Source organism: Panthera tigris, chromosome A1, assembly GCF_018350195.1.
Source record: "Panthera tigris isolate Pti1 chromosome A1, P.tigris_Pti1_mat1.1, whole genome shotgun sequence".
Classification (NCBI taxonomy): domain Eukaryota; kingdom Metazoa; phylum Chordata; class Mammalia; order Carnivora; family Felidae; genus Panthera; species Panthera tigris.
In genome coordinates, this window is record NC_056660.1 from 20,146,816 (window position 1) to 20,171,227 (window position 24,412).

The 24,412-nt window shown below is 48.1% G+C and overlaps 1 protein-coding gene across 1 annotated transcript; it reads left to right on the forward strand.

The window, feature by feature from the left end:
• Positions 1-288: 288 nt before the first annotated feature.
• Positions 289-23,567, forward strand: CA1H13orf42 (chromosome A1 C13orf42 homolog). The gene is made up of 4 exons (XM_042957392.1): positions 289-696; positions 19,602-19,749; positions 21,982-22,222; positions 23,393-23,567. The coding sequence occupies exons 1-4, from the start codon at positions 289-291 to the stop codon at positions 23,565-23,567; spliced, it is 972 nt and encodes a 323-aa protein (XP_042813326.1).
• The last annotated feature ends 845 nt before the right edge of the window (positions 23,568-24,412 follow it).

Consider the following 24,412-nt stretch of genomic DNA (forward strand, 5'->3'; position numbering starts at 1 on the left):
GGTGGTGCTTGAAGGCAGCCGGGGCCCTTGCTTTTAAACTCCCAGGGCACGTCCTCGTATTCCCCGGGTGGTTGATGGCATCTTGGTCATTGGATGTAAACGTCCCCCCCACGAGAGGTGCCCCGGCTGCCCGCCTGACCGAGCCCACACTCTCCGGGAGTGCAGAGACCCGAGGCCTCCTGGAAGGCGGATGGCGGGAGGCCCGTGCGTTGGCACCCCTGCCCCCAGCTAGATCGAGTGGCAGGGCGCAGGCGGCTGGAAGGCACCCGCAGAGGGAAATCGAGCACCATGCTCAGAAAGCTGCACTCCCTCTTCAACCCCGGCCCGCAGAGGAAGGCGGAGGTGGCCGAGAGTGCCTTCTACGACCGAGCCAGCCCCGCGGTGAGGCTGACCCTCAGCAGCTCCATGTACGTGGTGGGGGACCACGGGGAGACGTTCAGCGAGTCCTTAAAGAAATACAAAAGCACCGGCAGCATGGACACCAGCCTGTACTACCTGCAGCAGGAAGGGGACCGGGCGTGGCTGTACTCCCGCACCCAGGACTGTTTGCAGGAGCTGCTGGCCTTGCGGAAGAAGTACCTCTGCAGCCTCCAGGACCTGAAGCCGCACGGCGCCCAGGGCGTCTCCTCTACCTCCTCCGGGTCTTCCAAGAGGGCGGAAAAGGCCCCTGGCCAGGCCACCTCCCAAGAAAGAAAGGTAAGTGCTGTTGAGATGTACACTCTGGATGAGAATTCATCCAAGAGCCTCGGGCGCGAGTCGGAACCTTGTCTCTCCGCCCCCATGCACACACAGCCCAACGAGTCTGCACATTCGGAGCAGTGCCTCAGTCATCCTGAGAGGCTTTGCCGCCACCTCCTCCACCTGGGGAAGGGTGGCTGGTCCCAAGCTGATTCTTTTCCGGGAGGAGGCGATGGGGAGGAGCAGTTAGCGGTATGGACAGAGCAGCCTGCGGGGAGGGCTTGGGCCTCGGTGCCAGGGGGTCCCGCGTTTGCATCGTGCCTCTGTCATTTACCGCCCGCTCTATGGACGAGAGAGCGCTCGCGTGGCCTCCAAAAATCCCCGGGGAAAAGTGACATCTTCATGAGACCTAGATGGTTTCCAATAACCAGGCGTTTGGCTGCATGGGAGCCAAGCAACTGGGGGACTTGTTCCACCTCCACCTTGGGCCCCGGGTGTGCTGGGGACTCAGGCACAGCCTCGAGGGCCCGTGACATCCAGGAGACTGCCTTGCTGGGCCCTGGAGGCTTCAGGCCGGAGACTGCCTTGCTGGGCCCTGGAGGCTTCAGGCCCGGACACCCCATACGGGAAATTAGTGCAAATAACTGGCAGTTATCTTGTTCGTACCTATTGTGGTCTTTGTACACATCATCTTTCTTGGAGCCATCTAGTAATTCTGGAAGGTCAGATGGGAGAAACTCCCGTGTCACGGCAGAGCAAGCCGAGACTCGGTGACCTGCTCTGACAGGACCTCCAATTCATTAGGGGACTCATTCCTTCGTTCCTCAATTTTTTTCTTTTTTTTTTTTTTTCAAATGCCTGAGGTTTCAGGCTGTTTTAAGTTCCCATCAGTTGCTTCCCTGACGACTGCACTCTAAGGTGCTCAGAGCGGACCTGTCTTTCCCACGTCCGGTTTCCCCCCAGTGGGTCCTGTGAGCTGAGCAAGCCTCATTAACGCTGAATGACTGATGGGCCTGCTCCCAAATCCCTAGGGCTTGGCCTCCCCCGACCGACCGGTTTCAACTGTCTGTACTTTGCCCCCAGGGTGGGCAGTTGAAATAATCACTTCAACTCCCAAAGTAGGTCAGTGTCCCAGTACCTAGCCTTCCGTTCCAGGACTGACCCTGTGGCCAGCCAGCTGCAGATTTGGGAGCCAGACACCCCTCCTTCGGGGTCACCTCCCATGACAGAAAGGGCTGCAGCGTGTTCTGGACTCCCTTCCAGCTTCGATACCCTGAGGGGTCTAGGCCCTGGTTAGATTCCCTCCAGGCACTGCATTTTCCTGAAGGGATGGGGTTCTCTCTTCATAAAGCCTCGTTCCCTACGTCCACGCGCTCTTCTTCCAGTTCAGCTGTCTGAAGATACAAGAAGGGCTGAGGGGCAGAGCCACCAGCTCTGGCCGAACGGGAACGGCTGTCAAGGGAATGACACGAAGCCTGGACTTCCTCAGGAGGTACCTCTTGCCATGGTGGAACCAGGAAAAAAAAAAAAAAAAAAAAAAAAAAAAAAGTCTTAAACCGGCTCTGAAGGCAGTCAGCTAAAACTGAACGTTAGTTCTGAACGTACCGGCTGTGGGCCTGTTGGCCCCTCCGGGCCTCGGTTTCTGCAGCATACAAATGGAAACGAGAATATACCTTGTGGGGAAAAAGCAAGGGCCTGCCTGTGACAGACATAGGTGGTCCAGTGTTTACCAACTCTGAAATGCAAGGTGTGGGGGGCTTTTGAGCCACCTGCAGACAAGTGGTCTCCTTTGTGGCTCCTCAAGAAAGAGCTATATGCTGGGTGTGCCGGGGGAATAATGGTGCCGTCTCCGTGGCTAGCAAGTGTGGCCCGTGGCTGCCTGGCTCTGTGCGTGGCAGGGGCAGGGGCCCAGAGAGCTCCTTTCTTCCGGAATGTCATCACCTTCCTGCGTCGGTAGAAAACGCCTGCTGATGCTCGGGTTCAGGGCGAACGCCGTTCGCTTCCCTGACTCCCTGCTGTGGGTGGACTTGTGTCTCCCCAAAATCGTGTGTTGAAATCCTGACCCCCCCACCCAGGACCTCAGAAAGTAAACTTATTTCGAAATAGGCCGGTTACAGATGTAATTAGTTAGTTAGATTGATTGCAGGATTAGGGTGGGCCCCTAATCTGACACCACTGGGGTCCCTATAAGAAGGGGAAGTTGGGACCCACATGTGCACACGGAGACCCCCAGGCGAGGTCTGGAGTTGGCTGCCACAAGCCGAGGGCCCCCCAGAAGCTGGGTGGGACCTGGGAGTGCTTTCAAAGAGAGCCTTGCGCTGACAAGATCGTGGCCTCAGACTTCTGGCGTCCGGACTGAGACAATAAGTTTCTGTCGCTCTAAGTGGCCCGGCTAGTGGTACTTTGTTCTGACAGCCCTAGGAAAAGAGGCCAGCCCTCCATAGAACTAGCCGTTTCTCTTCTCCTCCATTAGTCTAAACACATCTGTGTTCTGGCATTTATCCCCTCCTGTGGCGGGTTAGCATGTGCGTCTCCTCTGGGGGACGGCGGCAACCTTGGGGAGCTTAAGGAAGCGGACACGGGTTCTTCATCGTTTTTCTGTCCACAGGGCGCAACAAGGAATGCTTCCTGGTCACTTAGGGATGCTTTGTAAACTTTAAGTCTGGTCTTCCGTGCGTAGATCCTGGAAGGGCTGGCCCCCACGTAGGGAGCGGGCAGTGCTCTCTGGGCATCACGGCACCACGCAGACTCCTCTCCCTCCCCACAGACACCAGCCCCTGGCCTTGGCCACAGAACTTAAGGTCCCCTGTCCAACTCTCTTTTCCGGAAAGATAACGGCTTTTAGGCTGTTCCATTTAAAACTCCCAGCAAGAAATATCGTTTAGGTATTGACCCAGTTGACTCAATAACAACCAAAACAAACATTTCATGAAATGCACGCATTCCTGTTCTCTGTTTGGTCCTCTGATTTTTTTCAAAACCTTCCATAGTCTTCTTGTCTGTTTTTGACTTTGGTCATGACACAGTCACTTGATTTCACAGGCTACTACAGGGTCAAGACCCACAGTTTCGGACACCCCAGAGTCAAGGCATTCCAGCAGGGCCTGTGGAAATGTCAACAATCTCTAAGGCGTGAGGCAGCAGGGTGCCAAATGGTCTGTGGTCCCAGCGCCTTGGAGATAAGAGAGACAGGACGGGATGTACCCACGTAGATAGATGGGAGGAGGAAGTGAGCACAGGCCAGAAGTGAGGCGAGCCTGGGGTGGGTGTGGAAGCCCCTCCTGGGTCCCTGCATGGGGGAGGTCGTGGCCAGGCTCTGTGACAATCTGCTCCTCCCTCAGAATAGATGATTACAAAAGTGAGCAAAACACACATTTTGCAACATTTTGAAATCAGAACAAAACCCCACATCTGAGGATTTTTGTGTCAGTCTTGGGTATGAGCTGTAGTTTGAGGCTGACTGTGTAAATGTCCAAGTGTTAGAATTTCTGACACATGGGCACCTGGGTGGCTCAGCTGGTTGAGCGTCCGGCTTCAGCTCAGGTCATGATCTCATGGTTTGTGAGTTTGAGCCCCGCATCGGGCTCTGTGCTGATGGCTCAGAGCCTGGAGCCTGCTTCTGATTCTGTGACTCCCTCTCTCTCTGCCCCTAACCCACTCACATTCTGTCTCTGTCTCTCTCAAAAATAAATAAACATTAAAAAAAAAAAAAAGAAAATAGATGTTCTTCCTGGGGCACCTGGGTGGCTCAGTTGGTTGAGCGTCCAACTTCGGCTCAGGTCATGATCTCACAGCTCAGGAGTTCAAGTCCCGCTTTGGGCTCTGTGCTGACAGCTCAGAGCCTGGACCCTGCTTTGGATTCTGTGTCTCCCTCCCTCTCTGCTCTACCCCCACTCACGGTCTTTCTCTCTCTCTCTCTCTCTCTCAAAAATAAATATAACATTAAAAAAAGAAGAATTTCCAACACAGTGCAAAATTCATGTGGCAGGAGAGCCTATTTGAAATGGGTCCTGTCCTGGAACATAGAGTTTCTGAACCAGTAAGGTAAAGTCACTCAACCCCCTGCCCTGGGCACCTTGGGGGTTCCTGCCAGTGAAGACGAGTAGTGCCGATCTCCTCCCCACACCGCCCTCCTCCCCCACCACAGCTGCTCCTCTGCCACAGCCCAGGCACCATTAGGAACAAGCTGCAACTATTCCTGACTTCTAATCATCCTCTAAACCCAATATGTGGAGTATTAGCCCATTCTACAGGTGAGAAAATGGGCTCAGAGCCAGTAAGCGATTTATGTGAGGTCGTGCACCTGATGAAGAGAGAGCCAGGATTTAGACCCAGTGTGTGTGTGTCTGAGCTCACACTCTCGTCGATGTAGCCTCAGCGCCTCTCAATCAGAAAACATATTTTGAGCTTGTATAATATACATCGATGGGGGAGTGTGCACCTCAGGATGAGGTAAGCAGGTTTCTGTATCCTGCACGCCTGGGTCAAGGGGAGTCATCAGAGAGGAACCCGCGTCCTACTCCGCCTGGATTTTGTGCTAGGGTAAAGCTCTCTCATGGGAGCTGGATGGTTCAGTACTCCCTTGTCCAGGAGAAACCTCGGCCAGAAGCACGCCCAGAAGGCACGTATCAAGTTCTCTCCTCCCCACAATCCATGAGTCAAATTCCCCTCCATCTCCCTTCACCTTCCCTACACATGGCTACTTCTGAGTCCATTTTTATTCTTGGCCTCTGTAGCATTGAAATCCTGAGTTTGTAGTGCCTACTCTCGTACGAGGAAGAAAGCTGGGGAAACAGCGTGAGCACAGCTACAATGGGAACTTCACGATGGGACGGATGTGCCCTCAAATCATGTCAATAGAAATAGATTTTCATTCTTTCTAACTCATTCTACAAAGTATCTCAGGTGAGCCCCATACCAGCAGAAAGAGTAGCAGCAGAAACTGAAAAGTTGGGAGAGACTAAAACACCAACAGAAAATCAACATAAAAACTCAAAAGACTATGCAGATCGTACAGCTAACTCAGCGACCACAGATGAGCTTTAGATCTGGTTCTGCACCTCTTGGACGCTACAATAAAAAGAGAGCTGGACTCACTGAACAATTCTGAGAGGAACAATCATACCCTTTGGTTAGTGGAAAGGAGATTTTCCCCAGCTTTAAGTCCCCAAATTGTTCATATGGGACCTGATGAGAAAACCATGTGTGATGTGGTTTGTAATACCCTCAATCGTATTTACATAACATCTCATCAACAGACGTGTCCATCCTTCCTTCCTTCTTCCTTCCTTCCTCCCTTTTCTTTTTCTTTCTTTCTTTCTTTCTTTCTTCTTTCTTTCTTTCTCTCTCTCTCTCTCTCTCTCTCTTTCTTTCTTTCCTTCCTTCCTTCCTTCCATTCTCCATCAATACATATTGTTGTCAGGAACAGGGTGTGTGCCAGGAACTGTTGTAAATACAGGTGAGCAAGTCAAAGTCCCTGTCCTCATGGGTGGTCACTCTTGTGGGAAAGCTAAGGCACTAAACCAGTGCACCTGTTTCTGGTGGTGACTCCTCGGAGCCCCCGCTGTGACAGCCCTGTGCTGCATCTTAGTGAGGGTCCAGAGAATGGCACCTGGGTACCTAAGTTCTGCCCGTCCCTTTTGGACCCCGCAGAGAATTCAGATGCCAGAGGTGTAGGTGAACCCCACGCCCTCCCAAAGATCTTTGTCCAAATCCTCTGAAGACGTGGAGCACTCACAAGAGAAGAAGGTTTGCAAAAAGTAAAAAGGTGTCCTGTTGTATTTCTTGCTATTTTTCCCTCTCATATCCGCATCCCTGAAAGTGAGTTGCTCCCCTCGCACTCTGTTTTGGGGTCTTGCCTGGGACATGACTGGCCTCTGCCTCTGTGTTTCTCCCCTCCCCTGGTTCTCTAGGAAATTTCTTCCAGCTGCTGGGAGGGGCTCTGGGTTATTTGACTTCTCTCTTTCCACTCCTCATAAAAACCACTTCTCTCAACTTGGATTTATTTTTTGAAATAATAGCTTTAATTTACATACCATGAAACTCACCCTTTAAAGTGCACTACTGAGTGGTTGTTAGTACATTCGGAGTTGTGCAACCCATCGCCACTAATTCTAGAACATTTCATCACCCATTTCGGCTTTTTGTGTGTGTGGGCGGCAAAATAAACATAATATTTACCATTTTCAACATGGCACTTCTTGGCACCTTAAGTGAATGCTTTTTAGTGTCCTGATTATGAGTAACGAAGTGTATTGCAATTAATGAATTCTTAAGAAATTGACTGTTTCTCTTTGGATGATTTTATGTAAATTTCTTTTAAAGAGAGATGTGGGCACCTTTCAAATTGCTAATTGTCAGACAATAACCAGAGTTCTTCACACTAGTTTTTCATGAATTTCTCCAAATGATTGTTTCTACAAGCCCATAATAATTCACCCAGAAGACTATTAAGCCTGAGTTAATATATTTCTTAGAACACTTTATGAAATATATCAGTAGTACACCAGAAAATGAATCCATTAAGAGGTCAGGGAGGCTCTAAAAAGACTTCATTTAGGAATCAGGAGAATGCTTTTATACAAGGTCTGACGATTATTTCTTTATTTCTTTAAAAGATAAAAGCCTTTTCTCGTAGAATAAACTTTAGAAAGCTTTACCACGTTAGCCATGTTTTCAGTGTAGAATTCACTGGCAATGAAGCACATTCACAGTGTTGTGTAGCCCGCAACTCTCTATCCCCAGAACTTTTCCGTCATCCAAACAGAGAGTCTCTACCCAAGAAACGATAACTCTCCATTTTCCTGCTCCTCCCACTCCTGGTAAGCCCTATTCTACTTCCTGTTTCTCTGGCTACTCCTACTCTAAACATCCCGTATAAATGGAATCATACGGTATCTGTCCTCCTGTGCCCGGCTTCTGTCGTTCAGCATGTTTCCAAGTTTCATCCATGTTGCTGCATGTGTCAGAACTGCCTTCCTTTTGGACAGCGGAGGAGCCTGGGTTTTGATGGGTGGTGAAGAGGGACAGCTTGAGAGTAGGCTAACTCTGACCAGAGTGCTTGTTAGCATTTGGGGTCCTCACTGAGGACAGCTCCCCACACCGTTAGGGCCAGATAAACAGGGAAACAGCAGGCATCCTTCCCTGTATGAGAACTGGGCCATGTTGGATCCCAGTCTAGGTGGAGCACAGAGAAGAGCTCAGGGAGGCTGGCCACACACTCTAGGCTGGCCCAAGGAGGCCATTGGGGGTAGGTTGCAGTGCCCCATGGAACACTGCCCAGATGATTTGGGCTGGACATTTTCTGAAGCCAGGAATGTCAGTCCCCCACCATGGCCAGAAGAAATGTTATTAATTCTCCTGTGGATCATTTAGTTCTGAGCAGCTTGGATTCCTGATGTGTCTGCCTCGACGAACTGGCTGCAAATGCACACCCGTCCCTGCACCCTACCTCACCCTCCCTACCTCACCCCAGCCAAAGAAATTCGTCTGCTACAATGGTTTGAAAAGAGCCAATGGAATTCTAGAGAATGACTGCCCAAAGTGATTGATGTTTATTTAAAGTAGTTTTATTCTGGCAATAGTTTGTTTTCAGAATCAATTTTCTATTGAGGCCATGCAATCCTGCCTCATCGAATAAGACCATGTCAACTTTTGACCACGTCAAATAGAAGATTTTTTTCTCCTCTATGGCAGGAGGAGCTGAATCCAATTCATCTAAAAAGACTCCAAGTCACCCGTGTATAATATGTCTGTATAATTTCATATGGGATAGAAAGCAGGTTCTAGATCGGTTTTCACACCTCTAGGGATTATTTTTCAGATCTGTGGGGGAGACTTTATGCAAACGGTGATATTAATATGCAGGTTTTCTGTGAGCATCAGTTACTGGGAAAGTCTCTATCACTTGGCCTAAGTCTGGTTTGCAGATTTGAAAGGCACTACTAATTCGATATGAGCTGCAAAGAATATTCTATTTTGCTTGGCAGAGCTCTCCACAAGATGACAAACAGTATAACAATGATTGATAACAAAGCGTATAATTCCTGTAGCCCCTCTCAGTCAGACCACAAGACGGGTAATTACATTCCCCAATCTATTTTCCAGGCACGTGCTGTTTGCTCAGCCCAGAAATAATAACTTCCTCCTCCTTTTTTCCTCTCCAACCACACCCTGTACACCTGGCTACCTTCTTGTCTTTCAACAGCAGAGAAAGCACTTCCCCAGGAAGCCATTTCTCACATCCATAATCTAAGACAGTGGATTTCCCCTCCTCTTGTGTCTGACCCGCATCTCAACACATAGCACTCAGCCCCCAGCACTCAGCACTCAGTACCCAGCACTGTAATTGTCTGTTCATTGGCTATTTCTGCTACTGGCCATGAGCTCACTGAGTGGGGCCACTGTGTCTTGTTTACCTTTTAATCTCCAACCTCCTGCACGGCTCGAAGCACGTAGCGGACATTCAATAAAGCAACAACCCGAGAAACTCCGACTGTAGTTTAAGAAGGTTTAAGAAGAAAGTTGTTACAAAATTCGGTGGCGGATCTAGAAAAGTAGTTGTTCTGTTGCTTTCGCCGAGTGCAAATGTATCTCTTATTTTTAGAGGCGTAGAATATAGTTTGAACATATTCATGTGGAATCATATCCTAATAACGAAAACATCCAGTGTGTAATGGGTCAGAGTTCACCATCAAAAGGACACTTTGGGCAAACTTAAAAAAAAAAAATGTTTGGATGATAAGATTATATTTGCTCATTAGATGAAATTTATAAAATGCAGAAGAGTGTAAGGAATACAATAAAAACAACTTGGAATCTTATTTAGAGTTAGTCACTATACAATGTTTAGGTAGATTTTCTTCCAATCATTTATTTCCTGTATATTTGCCCATATGTATATTAGGGCTGTCTGCTAAAACAAAGGATGCTTATTTTAAATTTGAATTTAAGATAAGTGATGGAGCTTTTTTTTTTTTTTTTTTTTTTTTTTAGTATAATTATGTCCATGCAATATTTGGTACATATTTATACTAAAAAATTATTCATTATTTATATGTGAAATTGAAATTTAATTGCTGTCCTATAGTTTTGTTTTGCTTTTGTTTTTGTTTTTTTGAGAGAGAGCAAGAGTGTGAGTGGGAGAGGGGCGGAGAGGAAGAGGGAGAGAGAGAGAATCCCAAGCGGGCTCCACGCTGTCAGTGAGGAGCCTGATGTGGGGCTGGAGCCCACAAACTGTGAGATCCTGAACTGAGCCGCAACCAAGAGTTGAACACTTAACTAACTGGGCCACCCAGGCTCCCCTGCTGTTCTATATTTTTATTTGCCAAATGTGACAACCCTAATGTATGTGTATGTATGAATTTACTAAATTTCATTATGCCATATACTTCTTAATAATCTCCTTTTAGTTAACATTGCATTTTGTGGATTCTTTCCCTCTCATTGAGTGTTTCTGATTATTTCATTTATTTGAGAGAGACAGAGACAGCATGAGTGGGGGAGGGGCCGAGAGAGAAGGAGAGAGGATCCCAAGCAGGCTCTGTGCTGTCAGCACAGAGCCCAAGGCGGGGCTTGAACCCACGAAGACGAGAGATCATGACCTGAGCCGGAACCAAGAGTCAGATGCTTAACCGACTGAGCCACCCAGGCACCCCGGTAGTTCTATTTTTAAAAACCCAACTCTTCTGTCAATCAGCAATGTATTTTGACATGAAGGGGGAAGTGAGAATCCACCCTGAATTTTCCCCAAATGGCAAAGTTGCCCAACACCGTTTATTGACAAGTCCATCCCTTCTCCCACTGGATTGTAATGGCTCACTGGCTGCACGTGTATGCTTTGTACTATGCGTCAAGGTTATTCAGTTTAATCAGGCGTCTAACTGTTTTATAATTGTGAGCCAATTTTTTCGCTCCGTGTTTTGTTCAAGTGGAATGATCATTTAGATGACATGTAAGGTGAGCGGCTACCAGTTATTGGCAAAAGAAACAGTGGTCTAAAGATGAAAAAGCAGTGAGGAAAAAGACTAAGCCTATGAGCCCGTGAGCCTACAATCTCCAGTGTCAAAGGCAGAAGATGTGAGGCTACACTTCCAAAACGATTGCAATGTGTGGTTATGGTAGGTAATGCCAAAGTTGAGTTACACTAGACTTGGTGACGAACTTTTTCCTGCTTTTCATCCCTTTGGGCTGACTTTCTCAGCTCTCTTGTCTGCTTTGCCAATTTTTTCCTCCAGCTCAGGCAAGTGTGCCATTTAGCTTATCTGTTGAAAACATGTATGTGGGTATATGTATGTATGTAATTACATTTCAATGATTATACCTTTTTTTCATGTTGCTTTTTCTTTGCTTCTCAAAGCTTCAGTTATGTGTCATAAACACCCATTCTTTCTTTACAACCTGCCTCGATTATGGGTACACACTTCCTTAGGTGTTGGTGGAATATAAAAGGGATAAGGTAAGTATCACTTTGGACTTGGTCTTAAATATCCATTCCAAGGATTACAGAAGGCAGAGAAGATGTGTAAGAGATTTTAGGGTTTGGTCTCAAAAGCTTATTATTATTATTATTATTATTATTGATAATGTTAAGTTGCTTGTGGATAAACTTGAACTGTTTTGTATTTAATTTCACCCAGCTGAATGGCCCGAGGAAAAATGATCTCTCCAATCCAGACTAGTGCCCCATTTGATCCTGGAAATTTCATTGTGATATACTGACATCCGTATTCCCAGGTATTATATGCTCAAGAGAGTATTATCAGTACTCCACAAAAATAAGGAGTACGGAGTTCTTAAAATTTGCCAGTTGAATCCTAAAGGACACATTAGTAACATGCAAACTGATTCAAGAATGCAAACATTAGGTAATGGCACGTATGTGGCAGCATATATTCGTTCACTCAGTGAATAATTACTACCCTGTGCCAAGCACTGAAATAGGTACTCAGCATTCACAGGTGAAAAGGCAGTCTGTCTGCCCGGACACAGCCCAGGGTCTCAGGCTGCAGTCCTCACCATCACTGTCTGAACCACACTGGTGTGTTGACGTTCCTTGGCAGAGAAACAGGTAGAATTTCAGCCAGAATGGTGGGAGTTGTGTATATCCCGCAACCTATCTCATGTGGGCAGCGGCTGGTGGAGAGCATCTGTCCCGAGAGTCTTACCTGTGAGTGTTAATTGCCAAAGCGTTGCCAAAGACGAGGTTAAAGATCACTGGCCTAGTGTGCTACCGAGGACATAACCCAACGTGCTGCAGTGGACTATCTACACCAGACGGGACATGTGCATAGACAGGCTATGCCTAGGTCCGTCTGCCAAAGGGAGCTGGCCCTCCTGAGGACGTGAGGGGGACACGCAAACAAGTGAGAGGAAGGTAGATGTTTAGTGGAGGCCCTCTTGGCTTTGGGTGGGTTTAGAATGTCCCCCGACTCTAACCTCTGACAAACGATTGTTGTTTACAACTGGAAGTTCCATTAGTAGAATCCGGACCTCTTGTAGACGAGAACTGAGAGGTCCCAGAAGAAAAATAACAAATTGGAGAAACCCAGGTACCCAGATGGCAGATGAAACCAGGCAGGGTGGCAGCTGATACGAAATGCAGAAAAAATATCATAAACTGCACTGGGGGACTCAGAAGTTAAATGAGACCTGCCGTGGAGTTTGGTTTGGGAAAATGCCAAGGGCTTTATCTGGGAAAAGTAATCTGAGACCCGGGCCTGGTGTGAGGGGGCCGTGGTTCAGGGAGGCTTGGAAAATGATAACCCCAAGGCCGCTGGAGGTGGAAGGTGAAAGGCAAATGGGAATGGAGTCGGCAATGCAATCCGGATGCTTTCACACCGGGTTCCTTCTCCCTGGGGCTGCTGTGGGGTCGAGAGCGAAGGAACATGAGCCCTGCGAACTGGGGCCTAAGCAGGTGCAATAGGAAACCGTTCCAAAGAGGTAGTTAAGAAATTCTGGGCTAGAGGGGTGCCTGGGTGGTTCAGTCGGTTGAGTGTCTGACTTTGGCTCAGGTCTGATCTCACCGTTCATGGGTGTGAGCCCCGCGTCGGGCTGTGTGCTGACAGCTCGGGGCCTGGAGCCTGCTTTGGATTCTGTGTCTCCCTCTCTCTCTGCCCCTCCCCCGCTCCCACTCTGTGTCTCTCTTTCTCTCTCAAAAATAGATAAACATTAAAAAAAAATTCTGGGCTAGAAAAAAGGTCAAGACTGGGAGCGAAGCAATCCTTTTGTACCTGGCCTTTCAAGTTCAGAGAGGGAACAGTAACTATATTGCATCTCACCCAGGGGTGCTGACGATTCATGGCCCATTTTGTACAACTACCTCCTCGTAAAGTAGATTTTGCTGCGATATCAGTCTGCAGCTTGAACCCTGCACCTCAGTTGTTGCCACTCTTGTGCCAGAGACCAAGAGAATGTGATAGTAGAGGTGGAAAGAGGCCTCTTTAGAGGCCTCTAGTAGAGGCCCATGGAAGCTGTGGGAAGGCAAAAACGAACAGCCAGAATCGGTCTGGGCTTAAACCAGGACTCGAAAAGGCCCAGGGAGTCCAGACTTGGAGCTTAGCCTTGGTGCTCAGAAAACTCACTGCAGCATTCATTTGGAGACATGTAAAAGTGTGCTTTCCAAGGTACACCAGGAACTCTGTGGACCAAATCCTGTGTAACTGGCTTGCCAGGTCACTCGCTGCTTACCATGCTCTCCAGAAGGCACAGACACAGAGAGCTGAGTGCTTGCAGTCAGAAGCCTACCCCAAGCTGGGGTATTATTGGCAAAATGCAAAATGACATATGCATATGGCGCTACCTTGAACAGCAAAAGATGACGAAGAAGCCAAGGATCTGACAACAGGAGACCGTGGTTTCTTTTGATGGTGGGTCTGCACACTGGAGCCCTAGGTAGTCTACCAGGGATGAGGAGGGTCTCTGTCTACTGCTGGGAAGGCATCCTCAGGACACAGTGAGTGAAGAAAGCGATGTTTACAGAGGTATGGTGTGGGCTACCTTTTGTTTTTTTGAAAAAAGTGGGTAAACACAAGTATAAATTCACATTTGCTTACATTTTCAGAAACAATGGAGGGAGAAACAAGAAACGTGGCATAGACGCAACATGAAGTGTAGCGGAGGGTGAATGGCAAACATTAAACCCAGGAAGCCAACAAAGTTGCAGGAATACAAGGAGAGGGAATGCCTCCCCAGGAGGTGATTTTAGGTCAAGTTTGGGGACTGGGGGGGAAAGGTAGATGTTGGGTAGACCCCTGTGGGGGATGTTGTATACTCCCTGCTGGCACGGGAGCAGAGGGCGGATGGAGTTCCTCTACTTGGCCCTCTGTGTGCGGAGGACACAGATGAACCTGGGCCCTGAAATCCAGGGCTTCTGTCCTCTTTCTTCGATGACCTGTGTTCTATCCCTTGGAGTCCTGTCCCTTGTGTCCTTGTCTTGACAGAGACATTCCTGCCGGCTCTTGCAGAGCCAGGGTGCAAGACTGGCACGTAAGATTTCTATCCTAAATAAGACCATGGGGTGGGGATTCATGGGTGCTCTTGTTCCGTCCCTGATGCCGGGACTGCCATCGAGTGGTGGGTCTCAACTGCTGTGTATTAGAATCACTTGATTGTCTGAACTAACTGGTCTGGGAGAGGGCCAGGTACAGGCATTCTTTAAGAGCACCCAGGAGATTCCAATGTCCAACTGGAATTGGGCTCATCTGTTATGGAACCACCCCGACAGGGGTGAGGGAGGGGTGTACCATCACCGTCTCCCAGGCCAGTCTCTCAGACCCATTCCAGGGATGCTGCTTTCACTTGCAGGGACGGAAGACAGGGCTAAGGAAGGAAGGAAGGAAATCAATTATTTATTCATTTGTATTTATTTTATGCTCCTGCTTTATTCCATGAAGGGTTTGGGGGTAACTGCTGAAGGCAGTTGGGGCAAGTGGGAGAAGCTGTCCTTTAGCATGAGACTTGGTCACACAGGTCTGTACGCGTCAGCCACAGATAATGTCACCAATGTCTCATTCTCCGGACACTGCAGGATCCAGAAGCTCTTGGAACAGAAGCAAGTTTTATAACGGCGGTGCATTGGATGGCCCGGCAGAGACCCCAGAAGGGGGACCTGAAAGAGCAGACCCTCCAGTGCTGGCCGAAGAGCGTATTTGTTAGGCATATTTGCCCCCGGAAGGCAATCACTCCTCAGCCTGGCAGAAAGGGCAAGGCATGGGAAGGAGACCTCAGTCTCAAATCCTAAAGCTTGAGGCTTTGGAACCAGGCAATAGAGTTGAACATTGGGAATGAACCACACGTGTGGAGGTAAAAGGGCCCCCGTCCACTAGTTTTGATGGACAGAAAGCACAGAGGCTAAGGTGGTAGTGATTTCTTTCTTAATTTGTAAATGTGATCCTCGAAGGACAATACGTGACAAGATTCTGGGGATGTCAAAGAGGCCACAGTCAAGGACACATATCAACATAACTAATGGTGGTGATCTCATTGGTTGCTGAGCCTGTGTTAGTTAAGACACCAAAGCGGACTCTTTTCTAAACTCTTTAGTAAATGAAAGCAGCTGATCCAGGTGGCTCTGAGCTGCTGGCCAAAGTCTACTTCCTGGAGACACTGCGGAATGAAGAGTTTAGATCATATTGCAGGGTGACCCCCCATGAAAAAAGAATGCAATGTTCACATGTAAGGCTGAGACACTTGCATTAAGCCAAACACTGATGGAAGTTGCTGCCAGAGATTCAGAGGCGCCCTCTCCGTGGGTTCTGAGATACCAAGACCTACAGACCTTGCACTCCTATTAAATACTATTTATCCTTCCTTTTGGGGTTTGGTTCAGATTGTGTGGCTTTCTCCATTCATCGTTTCTCACTCTTTCAGTTCACAAAAAAAATCTCTAAAATGATATGTGTTGTAGAAGAATTAGGTTCGGGATGAGGACCATAGAGCCTAGAGGAGAGAACCGTCCAGGAGAGGGGCGGTCTACCTGGAGAATGAGCTGACCCGGCCAGTCCTGATCGATGAATAGGAACCAGCTCGGTGAAATATTCAAGGCCGAGAGACCAGTAAGAAGAAACACAGACAGGACAAGAATACTGACTTGCCATCAGAGATGAGCCCTCCTGTCACCGGCCTGCAGGAAGGGTGCACAGTGATGTGGCCTGCTGGGCTCATACAGACTGCCAACCAGCCCTTCAAGTTTTAGTCCTGCGCTCCACCCCCAAGCCTTGGTGAACCTGGTGTTGCCAAGTCTGGTGCATTTCCCATTCCCAAGGGTCAAATTGTACCCTTTTTAGGTGCTTGCCTGACCCATGATGTTCTGGAGGGCTGGTCCCTTTGCTCTTTTACATCAGCTCCCCCCTTCAGTTGCTTGGCAACTGCCAGAAGCTTTTAAAAATCTCTCTTTCCCCGATGGCCCTCTCTTCTTCTCTTTGTCATTAGGGGTTTCTTCTTCCCACTCTCCCTTCTTTCACTTCAGTGGGCTTGTTGAAGGGGGAGGAATAAGGACATGTGGATAGTTGTCCACTTTTAACAGAGAAGATTCAGGTCTATGTTGTGCTTCTTCAAAATTTTCCCAAAGAAAGCACCTTACAAATATAAAAGGAAAAACTCCTTCTATTTAAAAATGTTTTCTAGTACTACAAAATGCATACATTTTACCAACATGTATTTGTACATACAGGTGTCATTATTTTATTTCCCAACATTCTAGTCTGTAATTTAATCCTATTCACTTTTAATACCATCCCCTCTTTAAAAATGCCCACGTATAGCACAATAACAGATGCATATATCAATGGCACAGAATAGAGACTCCAAAAATAAACCCATGGTCATATGGTCAATTAATCTATGATGAAGGAGGCAAGACCACACAATGGAGAAAAGACAGTCTCTTCAATAAATGATGGTGGGAAAACTGGACAGCGACATGAAAAGGACAAAACTGGACCACTTTCTAACACTGTACACAAAAATGAGCTCAAAATGGATTAAAGACTGAAATGTGAGACCTGAAAGCATAAAAACCCTAGAAGAGAGCACAGATAGCAATTTCTCTGACATTGGCTGTAACAACATTTTTCTAGATATATGTTCTAAGGCAATGGAAACAAAAGCAAAAATCAACTTTAAGATAAAAACTTTTTGCAGTCATGAATTTAAAGAAAGACTAGTCTGGGGGTACCTGGATGGCTCAAGGGTTAAGCATCCAACTTTGGCTCAGATCACGATGTCAGGGTTCGTGGGTTCAAGCCCCGCATTGGGCTCTGTGCTAACAGCTTGGAGCCTGGAGCCTGCTTGGGATTCTGTGTCTCCCTCTCTCTCTGCCCCTCCCCTGCCTGTTCCTGCTCTCTCTCTCTCTCTCACCCTCAACATAAATAAACATTTAAAAAAAGAAAGAAAAAACCTTTGCACAGCAAAGGAAACCATCAACAACACAAAAAGACAACCTACTGAATGGGAGAAGATATTTGCAAGTGATATGTCTAATAAATTGTTAATATCCAAAATGTACAAAGAAATTATACAACTCAATACCAAAAAAAAAAAAAAAACAAAAAAAAACAAAACAAAAAAAAACAAACCCAAACAATCCAATTAAAAAATGGGCAGAGGACACAAATAGACATTTTACCAAAGAAGATATACAGATGGCCAACAGACACATGAAAAGATGTCCAGCATCACTCATCATCAGGGAAATGCAAATCAAAACTACAATGAGATACCACCTTACACTTGTCAGAATGGCTAGAATCAAAAGGACAAGAAACAACAAGGGTTGGCCACGATGTAAAGAAAAAGAAACTCTTGGACCCTGCTGGTAGAAAGGTAAATTAGAATAGCCAATATGGAAAACAGTATGGAGGTTCCTCAAAAAATTAAAAAGTACTATACGGCCCAACAATTTCACCACTGGGTATTTATCCAAAGAAAATGAAAACACTAATTTGAGAAGATATATGCACCCTGGTGTTTATTCCAGCGTTATTTACAATAGCCAAATTATGGAAGCAATCCAAGTATCCATCAATAGATGAATGGATAAGGAAGCTGTGGTATGTGTGTGCACACGCTCACGTGCATGCACACACACACGCACACACACACACACACTGGAATATTACATGGCCATAAAAAGATGAGATTGTGTCACTTGAGACAACATGGATGGACCGAGAGGGTATTATGCTAAGTGAATAAGTCAGACTGAAAGAGACAAATACTATACGATTCCACTAATATGTAGAATTAAAAAAAAAAAAGAAAACAAATGAACAAACAAAAAGCAGACTGAGACCTAGAAATACAGAGAAAAAACCTGAAGGTTGGCAGAGGAAAAGGATGGGGCTGGTGGGCAAAACGGATGAAAGAGAGTGGGGGACACAGGCCTCCAGTTCTGGAATGAGTAAGTCATGGCAATAAAAGGCACAGCACAGGAACACAGTCAATGATAATAGTGTAATAGTGATGTAGGGGGGACAGATTGTAGGTACACTTGTGTGAGCATAACATAATGTATAAACTTGTCAAATCACTATGTTGTACACCTGAAACTAATGTAACATTGTGTGTCGACTATACTCAAATAAAACAAAAATAAATAAAAATGTTCACCTAAAATAACTCTACACATGGTGAAAACAGCTCGGGTTAACACATATTGTCCCTTTTGTCCCCCTCTCTGAGTTTTCTTATTTCCTAAATTCCTCAGACAGCTCATAAGTTCACATGCTGATTCTGTGCCTTTCATTGTGAGTTCTCCATGGAGGTCCGCCATGGTGCTTGAATTTCCATGTTGGTCCTTGGAGGTTGTGAAGATGATGGTGATGAACCAGATCATGAAGAAGAACAAATCGGGACAGAGCCTGGAACCCAGTTAGACATTCAGTAGACTTCTTTTCTTTTTTTAAAACATTTTTTTTACATTTTATTTATTTTTAGGAGAGAGAGAGAGAGACAGAGAGACAGAGATAGACATAACACAAGTGGGGGAGAGGCAGAGAGAGAGGGAGACACAGAATCTGAAGCAGGTTCCAGGCTCTGAGCTGTCGTCACAGAACCCGATACAGGGCGTGAACCCACGAACCACGAGATCATGACCTGAACCAAAGTCAGACACTTAACTGACTGAGCCATCCAGGTGCCCCTCAGTAGACTTCTTTTAAACTCTGTATTTTATTATGTCTTACACTTTTTTTTACTGTTTATTTTTTAAAGAGAGGGAGAGCGTAAGTAGGGGAGGGGCAGAGAGAGAGAGAGAGACAGACAGACAGACAGACAGACAGAATCTGAAGCAGGCTCCAGGCTCTGAGCTGTCAGCACAAGACTCCCATGCAGGGCTCAAACTCAGGAGCTGTGAGATCATGACCTGAGCTGAAGTTGGAGGCTTAACCGACTGAGCCACCCAGGCACCTCTATTCCATATACTTTCCAAACAATCATGCTAATTTCTCTTCAATTTATTCCATGACTTGAGTCCAAATTTGGCCACTTTAGGTACTGACAACTCTTTTAGAGCATTTCCAGTACATCTCGCCCTTTCTTTCCTACCGCGAACGTCTCATCGCCTTCCGAAGGAGCTGCACGATCCCCTGTTTATCAGCAGGGGAAAAGGCCAAAGGAAGACTAAGTATTTTGCCTCCAGGTCAGTAACAGTCCCTGAGCAAGAAAGAGGTAGATCTTCTTATTTGTCTCTCTTTGAGGTAACTGGACATCCACTGACCTACGGCAATTGTGGAGCAGGGAAATCCACCTTCCCCTTCACAGCACACTTACTCAAATTTACCTTTTAAGTTCTGCAACTTCATAACTTCACATACATTTAGTTTCAGCAGCACGGAATTCTTTTCGGCGGTCGTGGCTTGCTTGCGTGTGGGTGCTCAGAGGCTGGCTCAGGCTACTTTCTCTCTCCTGCCCTTCACCTCTAGCAGAAAGCAACCGCAAAGAAATACTCCCAGTTCAGCGCGGATGTGGCAGAGGCCATGGCCTTCTTTGATTCCATCATTGCGGAGCTGGATACAGAGAAGCGGCCGCGGGCTGCCGAGGCGGACCCTCCCAATGAGGATGTGGACTTTGACGGTGAGTGCTGGCCGGGGGTGGGGGGGTGGTGAGGGGGGGAGGATGGACTGGGGGTGTGTGACGGCGGGGGGGGGGCTCTGGAGTGGGCTAGAAGATGAGCTACCAGGAATCTCACCTCCCCCTAGAGGGAAACTCACACCTGCACTCTGTAGCCCAGCCTGGGGCTCGCTCTTCTCCTCGGGGCCCTTTGCTTTAGTTGTGCCAGAGGCCAGCACCCAGCCTACCCCTACAACACTCGCAGCCATATTTGGACAAAAACCCCTTCCGGCAGTCCACTGGCCCCAACTGCGACAAATGAGTCAAGAAAGGGATTAGAGGGGCACCTGGGTGGCTCAGGCAGTTAAGTGCCCGACTTCGGCTCAGGTCATGATCTCGCGGTTTGTGGGTTCGAGCCCCGCGTCGGGCTCTGTGCCGACAGCTCAGGGCCTGGAGCCCGCTTCGGATTCCGTTGTCTCCCTCTCTCTCTGCCCCTCCCCCACCAGCACTCTGTCTCCCTCTCTCTCAAAAGTGAATAAACATTAAAAAAAATTTTTTTTAAACATAAAAAGTAAAATCTTTAAAGGAAAGGGATTGGAGGGGGAGGTGGTGTTATATGGGTGTAAAGACAGAGTTTTGGCGTTGTAAGGCGAAGAAGGACTGGGCAGCTGTCCCTCAAAAATGAGTATATTCCACGTCACTGCACTGCACGCCCAAAGACGGCTCAGATGGCAAATTTTATGTTATGTGTATTTCACTACAGTTTTTGTTTTAAGAGAAGAAAAAGAAACGGAGAAACTGTTTAAAAAACTGTCGACTCTGCCTGAGCGAGTTTGGCAGTGTCCACACTGGGCTGACTGATCCTTCATCTGGTTTGTCCCCGCTTCACCCAGCACCCCCTCTGACGCCCTCGGGGTCAGCACTCTGTGAGGACGCGCAGGGCAGGACAGGGCCAGGGAGCCTGCCTAGGCCAGCCTGGGTCTTTGGAGAGAGAGTGAAGTGAGGGCCGTCCTTGCCAACGTCTGTCACTCACTGGCTGTCTCCTGGTGGAAAGCAAACGATTCAATCACATTCGTGAGTTCAGCCTGCTTTTAAATTCCATTACTTAACGGTCCGTTTCTTTTTAAGTTTATTGTATTTTGAGAGATAGCACATGCAGAGGAGGGGCAGAGAGAGAGGGAGAGAGAACCTGCACTGATGGTGCGGAGCCTGATGCAGGGCTCCAGCTCACGAACCGCGAGATCATGACCTGAGCTGGAACCAAGAGTCAGACGCTTAATCGACTGAGCCACCCAGGCGCCCTGACTGTCAGCTTCTTTAATCTTTGACTTGCCCTCCCTGGTGTAAGTGATGGCAATTTTTTTTCAGGGGTTCCTGGCCCCCGTTACTGAGGTGCTAGCTTTTGGTGCCCATACTAAGCAATGCTTGAGCTTTTTATCTAATGCTCAGAAGACTGGATTCTTGTGGTTTGCCAATGCTCTGGGCTCAAAAGACCTACATCTGTGAGATTCAGGTTCTCATTGGGTTTGGTGGGATTTCACAGAAGGTTAGCCCCACCTCCCCCGCAGGCTCACTGTGCCCTGCAGGCTAATCTGCCCACCTTCCTCCTGGACTGCAGCCCCTCGGTCCCTGACGGAGGCCAGCCCTCCTCTTGGGAGTTGGACCTGGAAACCCAGGACACTGGCGAAAGAACAGCAAAATCCACTGAGGATGCGAGTGTTACCTTCCACGATTTTTGAATGAAAAGGACATTATGGTTTTCTCTCATAACAATAGCCCTATACGTTCATTGTTAATCTAATGAATCAAATGATACACCAAAATACAAAGAAAGGAAAGAATATGGTCTGCAATACTACCACCCAGAGATAATAACCACTGTTAAACTTTGGTCTATGTCTTTCCTTTCCAAAAGGTTTTAAACATACACACACGCATATACACACACGCTCACTTAATTAAAAACAATAGGACCTCTGCTATTTTGTCATCTGTTCTTTTCACTTAACCATTTATAATACATCAGGGGTTGTCTTTCCATGTCAGTAAACATACATCTATGTCTTTATTTTTAATGGACACATAAATATCCCACCATATCCCTACCCTATCATTACAGGGTCAGATCATCCCCCTCTCACTTGCCTTTCCCAGCCTTTCTAAGAATCTGCTGTTGTAATATAAGCGTTTGTTGTGGCTTCTCAGCCTGGTTCACCCTCTCTTGCTCCTTCCCGGGCCCCTGCTTGTCTCTTCCAGTGGCCACCAGCTCCCGGGAGCACAGCTTGCATTCCAACTGGATCCTGCGGGCACCACGACGGCACTCTGAGGACATTGCTGGGCACACTGTGCACGTGACAGATAGCCAGTTTCGAAGGAGCGTGGAGCGCAGGACCTTCGGCACTCAGAGGAGGCTCGAGAGGCACCCCATTTACTTGCCCAAGGCTGTGGAAGGGGCATTCAACACCTTGAAATTTAAGCCCAAAGCCTGCAAAAAAGAGTAAGTGCTTGGACCAAATGGTATAACTAAGATGTTTTCGTGTCCTCCAGACTCCTGGGGTGGTTCTTCAGGTGCCTTGAGTCCCCGTCCTATATACCAAAAATTATTCTTACAGATTTTGGGGGAAGGAGATCTTGGCTAAAGATCTTTTTTTTTCCCTGCTAGGGCTGCCTGGGTGGCTCAGTCGGTTGAGCGTTCAACTTCAGCTCGGGTCATGATCTCACGGTTCGTGAGTTCGAGCCCCGCATTGTGTTGTCAGCATAGAGCCCGCTTCGTGTTCTCTGTCCCCTTCTCTCTCTACCCTTCCTCCACTCGTGCGCTCTCTCTCACTCAAAAATAAATAAACGTTAAGAGTATTAAAAGATGTTTTCCCCCAGTCTATACGTAAACTCCAGCCTGGTTCACTGCTGTCTCCTCCCTGTGACTTCAGCTCTGGATCTGCCGGCCTTGCCTCTGGCCTACCTGGCCCACATGCTTTGTGCCACCCTCTTTCACTGTTGCCCCCCAGGGCCACGGACACCCTGTGGGCTACGAATTTTTTATGAGAGTTTGGGGTTGAGGAGGGCAAAGCGCCAAGAGGGAACCAACACCAGACTAACCAGATGCCCCTGCCTTGGAAAGGCGTTGACCTGACTTAGCTGGAGAACTTCTTGCTGGCCGGGCTCCCCCTGGCCGCTTCGCCACCATCTCTCGGCCTCTTTCCCTCCAGATCCAACTCTCCCGAGACGAGTTCCCATGTTTAGCCTCCAAATTCCTGTGACCTACTCATTTGGAGCAGTCAGTGCTCTTTTGCTCTGGCCACTGCCGCCCATGCTGCGGGGACCGCACCTTTCACAGCAGAAGGGGGTCTATCCGGGTTCGGGTTTGTACAAGAGCCATTCAACTCTGATGGATTCAGAGCTTTTCTAAATAGCACTTTCCGCCCATAACAATGGACTATGTAATGGACGTACTGAAACCAGGGTCTAGTCCTCATCGTCCAATCATCCGTCCTTCCCCTTCAAGGCCAGTCTGGGGTCCAGCCCCCATGATGATACCGCTTTGTCCACCACAAGGCCCAGCCCTGGGGGGCATCTGATGGTCTCCGTTGGAATAGTGGATCAGAGCATGCCTTCTCTGTGCAGCCGGCCAAGCCAGACTTAAACCCTCTGCCTCATTCCTCCCTTCCAGCCTGGGGAGCCCCAGACAGATCCTCCTCAACTTCTCAGGAGAAGACACGGAATGGGATGCGGAGCTCTTTGGCCTGGAGTCCCTGGTGTCTCCGGGGGAGGACTACCACGAGACAGAGAACCCCAAAGGGCAGTGGCTGCTTCGAGAGAAGCTGTGGGAGCGGACAGTGCCCTGAGGCCCTTCAGGCCATTCAGCTTGACTCAGGCTGGGTCCCTGAGAAGGTGGCTACTTTCAGGGCAGCACAGGTGTTTGGCAGAATCAAAAATGGAAGTCGGAACAAAGTCAAGCCCACGAGCCCATCAGCACTGCCCGCCGGTGCCCGATTAGTGCCAAACACACGCGCGGTCTCCCAGAGAACCTGCCTTAGGAGACTCTGGAGCCGGGCTTTCCCGGCATGGCAGGTTGGCAGGTAGTTACAGCTCGGCGGGTCTCCCAGCAGGGAGTGGGAGTATCCAGGCTCACTCCCTGGTCTCCCCTGGCCTGTTTCAGTTCTCTGTGCATCTGTCCGTGTGGCTTCTAACACTGTGCTCAGGACAGGAAATGAGCCCACCCCTGGATCTCTGGCCAAAGTTTTCAGAAAGGCGGCTCCTGTCTCTGCGGGGCTCAGGAATACCCTGATCACAGAGGTTGCCTTCCTTTGTGCAGAACACGGTCCCGGAAGCACCTCCTTCTGCACTAACACTTTCACGGTTCTAGACATTTCTAGAAACATCTGCTGGATTACACGGAAGATGGGGCCAGTGCCCTGGCATTGGGAAAGAGTGTGCCAGGGCCCTGCCTTGGGACCACACTATCTCTCCAGCCCTGAAACCCAGCTCTACTTCCCACAGGTAGTGGGCTTTCTTCTAATTATCGTCCAGAATATCCTGATAGACGCCCATATGACCAGCTTATGGCCGGCTGTGCCTCTCCCCTCCCCACTTAAGAGGAAAATCAGCATCCCTGAGTTCTTTTGGACTAGAAAGGATTTGTGATTTTCGTAACTATCTGAATTAGAATTACATCTTAAATATATTCTTT

Excerpts from the sequence above, each read along its gene's own strand:
- CA1H13orf42 (XM_042957392.1), top strand. The coding sequence starts at position 289 with ATGCTCAGAAAGCTGCACTCCCTCTTCAACCCCGGCCCGCAGAGGAAG. Across the intron at positions 697-19,601 it reads CCACCTCCCAAGAAAGAAAG|AAAGCAACCGCAAAGAAATA; the intron begins GTAAGTGCTGTT and ends CACCTCTAGCAG. Across the intron at positions 19,750-21,981 it reads TGAGGATGTGGACTTTGACG|TGGCCACCAGCTCCCGGGAG; the intron begins GTGAGTGCTGGC and ends TGTCTCTTCCAG.